We start from the raw sequence: 10,851 nt of genomic DNA, 5'->3' as shown, positions 1-10,851 counted from the left end.
AGCTGCCGTCCCCAGGCTGCCTGCCGGCTCCTGACTTGCGCCATGCCCAGAAATAGGCATCAATAGGGTGATTAACTTTTCAGCTAGGCTGTAAAAACAGCTCTGTTTATAATAGCCTGGGGGTGGTGGGGGTGGTGAATTCAGCCCTGATCCGAAGGGGTTTCAGAGCCCCAGAGCCCAGAAACCACACACCAAAAATTCAGAGCTGGAGGTGCCTCCTGAGCTGAGCTGCAGTGTAAAGAAAGTGGTGAAAGGAGAAAACTTACAGATTTTATTCTTTATTTCTATTATAATTGCTTGTTACTAACCAGAAGTGTTCTTACTAGTGTCTCTTGCTCTCTCTTTTTTTTTTTGTTGTTCTGTTTGTTTGCTTTTTTATGTCTTTTCCCTATTTTTTCTTATTCGAAACCTCTCAAGTGCTCACTTGCCTTCTTCCCACCATCCCAGCTTGCCTCAACGCGTGTGACAATTCCAGCAATTTCCCAGTGCACCCTTTCCTTCATTTGGAAGTGACTTCTGCCACCCTGGACCCACCTCACCCAGCTCTCTCCTTCCCTTTGATATTTCAGCTAATCATAAAGATAATTTGATGATAATGTCATTGCAGGGGCCACTCTGGAGGTGACATTACAATTGCCATGGCAAGCTGAGGAGGGTGACAGTATCTGAATGTCAAAAGAATGGTTAAAAACCATGCCAGTGGAAAGGTGCAAATATCAGGTTATCACGTCAAGATAATGCCAGAGCTGCTCCAGTCCTGCTTTCTGAACAGCCCAGTTTGATGTCAAAATAAAGGTGCAGAGGTGTCAGCTCAAATTAATGAGGGCAATCTTGAAGGTGAAAGAGGAGTGTGGGAAAGGGGGAGAAAAGAAAGACTAAGTTAAAAATATTGATCCCAAATAACTGTAATTGAAAGATGGATAAAAGGGGTTGCCAGAACTCTGCTTGATGTGTGACTGAGCCCCTGGGGAGCAGGGGGATGGCTGAGCCTGCTGTGGGCATCTGATGTCCTGGTCCTGGCAGGAAGGTGGAAGTCATGGGAATGGGCAAGGGGACTGGGGAGGGTTCTGGGGACATGGGGCAAGGCACAGACCAGAGACCATGGGGCCCTCTGTAGGAAGATGCTCAGAGCCCAGGACTGTGGTGTGCTGGGTTGGGGCTGGGAGAACTAGAGGCTTCCACTTAAACCAGAGCCAGGAGTTCTGATGAAAGGGGAAAAATCCTGAAGGGAACAGACTTTAAACCAGAAAAGGGAGGCATTAAAAATGTAATGCCTTTTCTTTTGAAGTAGTTTCTTGTTAGGTTTCACCAGACATCAGTCAGTCTTAGCAACTGCATCCTAACTTGGCTTCCTTGATGCTACAGACTCCACAGGTCCTCTACAAGTTGAGAGCAAGAAAGTCAAGGTGTGTTTGCAAATATGGGCACAAAGCAAGGTTCTGGATGCTGAGGAAGCAAGTGCTAATGATCACACTTCCTGCTAATTACAACCTACACCGGCTGCAGGGGTGAGAACTCATTAATTTTTTTGTCAGTGTTGGTCTTTGTGTCTCTTCCAGTGTTGGCAAGAATCAAGCTTTTTGTTCTCATTTAGATGCTCTGATCTGAGTACATTCCTCAGGGGTTTGTTTGGGTTTGAGTTTCTTAATAATACCCAGGAAACAATTGAAGTGAAATCAGAAGGGGGGAAAAAAAATCATCCTTGCTTCCCCTTCCCTGCAGAGGAGCTGGGAGTGTGAAGGAGACACCAGGAGCTTCAACAGGAGAGGCAGTGGCTTCCCTGGGGACTGAGAACTCACAGCACCTAAGGTTAAACATTGTCCCCAGCCCCAAAAAAGTGACCCAGAGCCACCTGAGGAAGAGACACTTTGGTGGGGTTATTGTACCCTGGGGGTTTGCAGCAAGGCTCAACCTGTGCTTGGGGACCACCAGCCCAGGGATTTGGTGGTCATGGATTTACTTGTGAGTGGTGCCACTGCCACCCTCCAAAGCTCCCTAATTCGGGGGCTGAAATCCTGCTGTCACTCAAGGCAAGAGCAAAATATGTTTGATTTAGTTGGTTTGTTTTTTGTTTTTTTTGAAAAAGACTCCCATGGGTGTGAAGCAGTGACCCCAGTCTGGCACACAGGAGCCCAGACAGGACTGGCTGTCCCTGCTGCTGCCACACGTCTGCTCTGCAGCTTCCTTCTCCTAAATGTACCCTGGGGCAGTGGGGCTGTTCTGGGCTCTGATCCCTTGGGCTCTGCCAGGCTGTAAGCTGAGCCCCTCTGCAGACAGGTGCAGGGCACTCCTTGCTCCCTTTTATTTTTGGCACCTCCCACGGTTTTTCGTTTGCTCATTCCAAGGAAATTCCAGCTCCTTATGGCTGGACTCTCTGTCTGAAATGCAGACTACTGAATGTAGACTCTCCATGCTGAAGCTTCCAGGACTTTCTCTTTGTTTCCCCCTACATCACCCCTCCCCAGGGTGATGCATCCCTATTCACGGCAGGGCAGCCACTGCTCTCAGGGCTCCTTTTCACCCCCAGACTTGCTCAGTGATGTGGGAAGAACCTTTTATTTATATATTTTAGTTCCAGGGTACCTCTAGCAGGCATTTGAAAGGATTAATCCCTTGCCACCCTCCAGCCCTGCCAATTGCTCACCCTGATGGGGAGAGGCAGGCAGATGGAGGTTCACAGGCAGCCTTCAGCTTTAAAGACAATCTGGAGGTTTAGGAGCACAGAAGCTGAAGTTAAAAAGGGTGTTTGGAAAAGAAACGTTGTCTCTGATGCAGGGATGGTGAGAGGCTGCTCAGCTGCTGACCCCTCCTGGGTTCCATTCACCAGGATTTATTTTTTTTTGGTGGTGATCAGAGCAAGGCCTCCTGGAGCTTCTGCTTGTGGGGCTGAGCTTGCTTCAGGCAAAATGGACAAAAGCAGAGAGAGGAAGATGCTCACATCAAACCTCCAAAGGTGGAGGCAAAGCACAGGCTCAGGGCACTTCAGAAGACACTGGTTTCATTTTGTTGCCCCACTGGTTTCATTTTGTTGGTTTGTGGTGCCCCTGGCCACAAACCAGGCACCCAAAGCAGTGTGTCCCATGTGGGGCAAGTTTGAGCCAGAAATAAAAGGTTTTTCTTAGTTTTTAACTAAATGCCTGGAATTTTCAAGCATTCCAAGCATTTCAAGCATTGGAATGGGCTGCCCAGGGAAGTAGTGGATTCTCCATCCCTGGAGATATTTAAAAAGAGCCTGGATGTGGCACTGAGTGCCATGGGCTGGGAACCACGGGGGGAGTGGATCAAGGGTTGGACTTGGTGATCTCTGAGGTCCCTTCCAACCCAGCCAATTCTGTGATTCTAAGTGAAGATAGCCAATCCTGGAAAATTCCTGGTCTGGGGGACCACAGGAATGTTTTTCCTGTGATTCCAATAGGTAGAAACATGAAAAGATGAGCACAGAAACCTCAGCTCAGAGAATGTGGAAGTTAAAAACCTACAGAGCTTTCTCCACACAAACCCAAATACATTTAAAATGGTTTATTTAAAAAGTAAGGGTTAAGTACATTATACATGGTTGTGATTATACCAAGAGAACTGAAGCACAGTGGAAATAACACTTTAGAACTGCAGACAGAAATATAACCTCAAGGGACATGATATATTAGCCCTTGTGGATATGTGATCCATACAGAAAGAAAAGGAATTATAAAAATAGTTTATTGTTAGATGTATGGGCATATGAAGTGATTTCTCCTTTTACTCCTGTTGTGTTTGAGAAACTAGGAGGAGAGAGCTGATGATAAACCTTGTTTCTTGGAAAATCAAATCTGATCCAATAGCTTTTTTTTTGGGTTTGTTTTTTTTTTTTTAGGTCTGCTCTTAGAGTATCTTCCAGGATGATACCAAAAGACCCATTGCTGTTAATTATGTGCTGATGATATCTGCAGGCCTTGCTGAGAAATGGGGGCTAATGTGTGTTCAGTGCTGTCCAGGGAAACCAGAGAGATGTGGAAGAACAGATGATTTTTAATTTTTTTTTCTTTTTAAAACCAGCACTGAGTGGTTTCTAAGTCCTTTCCCAATCTAATTGTGTTCAGAGATGAACCATGACAGCAAGACACTGTTCATGGGTGGGAAGCTGCAGATTTTTCATTTTGGTCAGAATCAAAGTTTTCCACATCAAAAGACTGATTTTTGGGTTTTTTTGAGGATTTTTTTTAAATTGAAATCTTTTAACCAAACCACTTTTTTTTTTTTTTTCTTTTTTTTAATGCTTTTTATTTTCCTTTGGTTGAACAGATTCCTGCCCTGCAGTTTCACACAGAGCATGAGTTTTAAACCACAGCCTCCATGGCAGGATGAAAGCTCTGCTCTCTGTTATCTCCCTGGACTTTTTTTTCCCCATCCAGGCCCTGTATCCCATGAGCATCCCTTGTCCAAAGGTGCTCACTGGAGAAGGAAACAGATGCTCCAGCTCACCCTGGAGCAGGACATTGCACTTGGAGAGCTGCTGAAACCAGCCCTGAGCTTGGGGAGGAGGCTCTGGCAAGGAGGGACATCCCCAAACTCTTGGCAAGACTTGATTTTTGCTGCTGTTGGTGTAAAAATGCTGCAGATGCCTCTGCAGGGATGAGCTGGGCTCTGGAAAAGCCTTGGATTTGGCTGGAATCAGATGGTTGGTTTGAAACACAGTGACTGGAGAAGGAAAAGCCAAGGGAAAAAAAACAAACAACCAACCAAGGCATGAAGCAAACCTCACACTGTCAACTCCCAGTTCAATGGACATGAGTTTAGAGAAACAGCCTACACCTAAGTCCTGGTTTTAAAAGGGAATGGTTTAATTCTCAGTTACAGTAAACACGGATGAGGACTTATTTCTAACTATTAGTTTATTAACACAGTGGGAAACAAATAGGTCTGGGAAATTGCACTTGAAAAAATACATCAACTCTAATTAGATGTAAATTAATTAGCACTTAGTATGACACACTAATGAGACAGAAGTTGTTCTTTTTTTTTCGTTGCAAACTTCTACTTCTATCATAGCTAATCAAAGTATTTTAATATTACGAAGTCTCAAAAAGTAGGAAATAATTTATTGTTTGAAAGCATAAAGATTCTTGTAAAAAAAACCTTTCGTCAAGAACTTTAATAATTTTAGAGCTCCTTTATGTTGTCCTAGCCGAAAAGTAGGTAAAAAAGTTTTCTTGTCTGCCTCTGTTGGAATTTTTTTTTTAAAAAGCTTGTGTAATATCTTTCTCCAGAGTGTGTTCTGCTCTAAAATCCTTCCCATCCCTCCCTTAGCTTTAGCTCTCAGAGTTCAGAAGTTTGAAAAAAGGATCCCAGCAGAGTTTAAACCTGAATGGAAACTCTGAAGAAGCAGGGATGGAGGCTCCAAGTCACCTCCACTCTGCCAGGCTGAGGGCTGAGCAGCAACCAGGGGAAGACTTTTGCTTAAAACCCAGAATTATGTCTTGGTTCTTGCAAGGAGAGAGGCTCGAGCAGGGTTTGCTTGGTGGGAAGGGGGGGTTCAACTTGCTCTTTGGGATGTTAAGGCAGCTCCTCCAGGAAAATCTTGGAGGACTTGGTTCCACCAGCTGCAAGCCTTGTACCCAAGACATGGAGTCACTGACACTGTGCCCATCACAGGATAAATTAAGACTAAAGAGGTTTTAACAGTTTGGCTGAGATATATCCCACTGTCAGTGGGGCAAATCATGATTTATTTATTTTTGTTTTCCTTCTCACCACTTCTCTAGTCTTCTGGTAGAAAAGATGTTTCTGGGCAAAAAAGAAGGGGACATTCAAAGGAATCTACAGGAATCAGATGCTCCTCTCTCACTGCACCTAATTCACCCAAGGGGACTCGGGCACCTCATTCCCACATGGCTTGGTTGAGCAGTCACTACATCAGTGTAAGTATTATTAAATTTTACTACCTTTGAGCCAGGTCCTTGAGCTTGAAGATTCCAAGCCTAAGTGTAAAAAAATGAAAGCAGGAATTTAAAAGGGAAAAAACCAACAAAAAAAAAAAAGCAGATTTTTTGAAACATACAGAAGCAAAGGGTACAAATTAATTCCCCTCTTAAGTGAATGCATAGAGTTTTCTGTGGGCTCTCTGCACGTGAGTAGATAGATCATTACAAAATAAATTAAATTAGGTCAAACCACCATTTCCATCTAAAAGCAACTCTACCTTGCACCATGCGGCACTTATTCATCATAAAAAGAGTTTAATAAATATCTCATAAACGGTGATTATTTTTTTTGTTCTTGTTTAAAAAATACAAAGTTGCCATCCGTTGTCTTCCCATCATGTTCCCATCACTGCAGGAATTGTTTTGCTAGTCCCAGCATATTAACTTCTCATTTTCTTATGCACATTGCTTAGGTTTCCAGTAGCATTAGTGTTGCACTTGTGAAGCAGGGAGGAAAACAGGAATGCAGTTGCAGGGAACCAGTGGCTTCACCTTCCCTGGGCCCCCCCAGCTCAGCTCTGCTTCTGGCTCTCCCCATCCGTGCTCTGCAGGGGCTCCTGACACCCAGCTCTCAGCACCTTGCCAGATCAGGCACTAGGGCTAATGGAAATGAGAATTCAAGTTTTCGAAACGTTAGGCAAGAAATGATATTTGCAAATCTGCTCAAGTCCCACTGACTTTCATCCTTCCCTTCCCAGGTGTTTCGGGGTACACCACCCACACCCTCTTCTCCCCACCTGCATTGCCCAGGAGGGGACACCGGACACCCACAAATGGGACATCCCCCCTTTCCCACCCTTCAGGGAGTCTGCAGTGCTCAGAATACAGATGCTCCAGAGTTTCAGTAGCAGTTTTAGAAAGTGTTGCCTTCAAAAATATTTTTTTTTCCTTTTTTTTTTTTTTTTCTTCTTTCTGGAAAGAGGCAAAGCTTCTGCTGTGTCACAGGAAAGTGGCTCACTTGATGGGTAGGTCACAGTCATGTTGTATTAAGGGATCTCAATTTTAGAAAAAAAAAACAAAACCAACCAAACAAAAAAACCCCGTGGTACAAGAATTTTTTCTGTAGTCCTTTAAAACACACTGGTGTTAAGTCCTTTGCAGTTTCTCCAAGACTTTGTACACACTACAAAAGTGCAGGAACATGAACTGCCTTCATCTCGGGACACCAAGAACTGAAAGAAACAAACTCCGAAACAGCTTCAGGAAAAGCCACGAGTGTGCAGTCTCTTTATGTTGGCCCAGAGGAACCCCACTTGCTACCTCAACACATGCCACAGTTAAAGAGGTGAGAGGGTATTTTTTAACTTCACTCCTTCTCTTGCCTGACAGCTCCGTTCTCTTCCAATATCTCTCCAAGAAGCGGGAGGGAGGAGGGAACTTCAAACAGGCGTCGTTCTCCTGTTGACCATGTTGACGTGGAGCCCTTCCTTAAATTCCTTCTGGAGGAAGTTGTGGACCTGCAGGAAACTGGCTTCTTGGTCAGCATTGTAGCTGGCAGCTGTTGTCACCTTCAGAGGCTCTCTAGAAAGGGTGTACATGGAGATCTCGTTCATGGGGATGGTGCCTGCGATCTTCATGCCAACTGGAGAAATGTCCCTGGATGGAGAAGGCTCCGTGGATCGAGAACTGGATCTGGACCTCCTCCTCCTGTACCTATAACTTGGCATCCTGGCGTAAGGAGAGCTGGAAGAAGTCTTAAGGAATTCCCTCTTGGTCTTAAACCTCAGCTCCTTGTTTTTCTCAATATAAATGTTCACAGCCAGAACACCGACGGTTTCGGCCACGATGAAAGACAAGGCTCCAAAATAAAAAGACCACCCATAGTTGTAATGGTTCTTTTTGTCTTCATCTCTCTTGTCACTTGGGTCACCTGCATTGCTTGATATGTAGACAATGATCCCTATGATATTACTTAGTCCTAGAGAGAGAAAAAGATCAGTCAGTGGTTATGTGGCTGGGAAGATAAAATTCAGGCCACGTTACTTTCTGGACCTGAACAGCTCAAAGATTATGATGAGGAAATTTCAGGACAACTGTTTACTTTTTAGTTTAGCTCAAGATTTCATTTATTCTTGAAAAATGAAGAATAGATCCACTCGTGGGTCACGTGTGCTCACACAAACCCCAAAATATTCATCAGGATTTGTCCTCATCTCCTCATTGCCACGGTGGGAAAGAAATAGCATATCAGAGCAAGAAATGTTGTTAGTGGGATTCTAGCATTCATAATAATAATAATAAAAATACATTTTGAGCTCAGGGCCATGGCTGTTCACCTTGATCAAGATAAGTTCTCTTCCACCTTGCTGAATTTTCATCTAAATGCAGCATGTCTAATCCGAGCTCCAGGGAAAGCTATTAACAACGTGGCTGACTCTCTCAGCTATTTCTAGTGTGAAAAACAGCCTCACCTATCATAGGGGAAATGTTTCTGCCATCATAGAAAAGAAAAAAAGAAAAAGCTTTGGATAGAAGAGACATCTGATTCATCTAATGTTTGGTGCTTTTAAAGAAGTGCAAAACCTGCACGTTACTGGCTGTAACTTCATTTTTTTTTTTTTCAGGAGGACAAAAACCTTTTCTAGAACGTATTTATTGTCGAGCTTCAAAAATACATTCTTGGTTTAATAGGTTTGCCTGGTGGGATGTTGCTCGTGCCCTCAATCCAGGGAAGGGGCACAGGGAGAGAAATGCCAACCAGCTTTCCCCGAGTCCTGCTCAGTTTCAAAAGGCAGCACTTCTGAAGGGCTCTATTTCAGGAGAACGTACCTGCTGCAACAAAGAGAATCCCAGCACTGAGAATAATGTTGTTTTTGCTGTTGTAAATCCTTCCTGCTCCAACACAGAGTCCTCCCAGCAGCAGCAATATTGTGCTTAGGATGGGGAACACGCTGGAGGCACGGACAATGCCTGGAGGGGAGAAGGGAAGAAAGGGAAGAGAGGCAGTAACCATTTCAGATGCCTCCTCAGAGGGCAAGCATGGACATTACAAAGTCTCAAACTCCCTGGATTTTCCTGGAATTATCACCAGTTCTGCATTTCCAGGCAGGTTTTGGGGAGTCAGGGCCATGGGTATGTGGCCAGTGTGGCACAGACCCTCCCAACTGAGAAGCTTCAACTTTCTGTGTTTTCTCCTAGGCAGTCCAGAGTTATCCCCATTGCCTGATGCTGCCACATACAGAGGGTTTGTGACAAAGCATGAGGTAAGTGACAGCAAGACCCAGCATCACCCAGGGAGCAGCAGGGAATAATTCAGGAGCTGGCCACCAACCCTCCAGGGGCTGGGGATGGCTGGAGCTGCCAGATCTGTCCCGTGGTACAGGTGTAAGGTGAGCAAATTCCAGCTCCTGGAACATTCGTGTAGGCAGCAAGCACAGCTAGTAACCCCTTTTTTCTTTTTGTTGATTATTAAGGACTTTGAAACCTTTGTGGATTTCTTAGGAAGAAATTTTCACAAGTGTGTCTCAGATGTTTGTGTTCAGTTTCCTGACAGAGTGGAGTCATTTAAAATTCCTGTGTGCTTCAGGATGTTCAGTGGGATGGGCTTTAAAATCCTCCCCCTAAAAACCCTGAAACATCACTTCAAGCCAGCTTTCAAAGTCGAGGCACTACAAGACCAAGCAGCAATCTGAAGGGAAGCAGCAGGCAAGGAACAAAAGGGCTGAGAAAAAATAAACAGGCAGAAGAAGAGAGAAGTCTGTACTGAAAAACCAAAGGGCTAAAACCTCCTGGGTGTTCCTGAAAGGCAGAGTGAGGAGCTGTGTTCTGTTGTTAGAGAGAGAGGATTTGTTTGAAGAAGGGGAGATAAGGTGCTGAATACAGCTCTGGAAAACAGGATTGGCCCAAAGCTGGGGAGCATGGAAAGGCAAAAAGGCACCAAGGGCAGTCCCTGCACTCTGAGTGGGTGCCAGGGCATGGGGGGATCTGTCACAGAGAGGTGGAAGCCTCACAGCACCTTGGAGTTAGAAAGCTTTGACTTTTGGGTCAGTTTTTAGAATTTCAGGAAAAGGTTCAGTGTCAGTCTCGGGCACAAAGGAGACCAAACCTCTGCCTGCCTGTAAGTGTTCAGGCAAAAGGCAGCACAGGCTTAAAATCTACCCTGGGCCACCTTTCTGCTTGTTGTTTCCTACATTTTATGGTCATGCTGGTTACAATGATTTCAGTTAAATCAAAGACCTTTCCTAAAATGCTTCAGCCCAGAAAGGACCTGCCAGACATGCCAAATCCAGGGGGCAAGTTGTTCAACTTGTAGCAACCATCTCTAGAGATAATTTTTCCACATTAGGAAATTAATGTGAAGCCAAACTAAACACACAGTGATCTCTTCCTTGCAACCCCCTCCAGTAGGTATATTTTTTTCCCTACAATGTGCACTTTCAGCTAGGAAATATCAAAGGAAGCTCATAGGTACCATGTAGAATTTACATATATCTCCCAATACTGGTAATAAAATGACAGCACATCAAAAAACATTAAGGCAATCTGGGGTTTGCTTCCTCCCTGGCTTTTTTTTTTTCCTTTTTTTCTTTTTCTTTTTTTTTTTTCTTGTTTACCATCCTGTCGCTTTGCATCGGCAGCTCTGCCCCTGATGCCTTTTGACACCTCCTTGGGTGAAGCTGCTGCTCCCCACGGGTTTTTTTATCCCTGTTTTTTTTATCCCCCTGCCAAAAGCAGGAACCAAGCAAACGGTGTTAAAAAAAGGAGGGATGGACAGGGCACCCATGTCCCCGAAATGGGGTCCCCATCCTCAGGGCTGCACTCCTGCACCACAGAAGAGCTCTGAGGTCTTCCCACAGGCAAGGAGGATAAAATTCCCTCTCCTGCCAAGGGAGAGAGGTGGGTGTGCTGGCTGGGAGCCTCTGGGTTTTTGGGTGCTGCAGGAATGCAGGAG

At 44.8% G+C, this 10,851-nt stretch overlaps 1 protein-coding gene across 1 annotated transcript in view; it reads right to left on the bottom strand.

The window, feature by feature from the left end:
• Nucleotides 1-7,338: 7,338 nt before the first annotated feature.
• Nucleotides 7,339-10,851, bottom strand: part of CACNG4 (calcium voltage-gated channel auxiliary subunit gamma 4) — a 38,475-nt gene continuing 34,962 nt past the window's right edge. Inside the window, exons 3-4 of the mRNA XM_030461898.1 lie at nt 8,730-8,870; nt 7,339-7,878 (exon numbers count right to left, since the gene is read on the bottom strand). Of these exons, the coding sequence (XP_030317758.1) occupies nt 7,340-7,878; nt 8,730-8,870 (680 nt within the window). The 3' untranslated portion in view covers nt 7,339. The remainder of the gene's footprint in view (nt 7,879-8,729; nt 8,871-10,851) is intronic.

Source organism: Calypte anna, chromosome 18, assembly GCF_003957555.1.
Source record: "Calypte anna isolate BGI_N300 chromosome 18, bCalAnn1_v1.p, whole genome shotgun sequence".
NCBI classification, from domain to species: Eukaryota; Metazoa; Chordata; class Aves; order Apodiformes; family Trochilidae; genus Calypte; species Calypte anna.
Note: the sequence above shows the minus strand (reverse complement) of the source record. Positions and strands in the feature narration are given on the sequence as shown.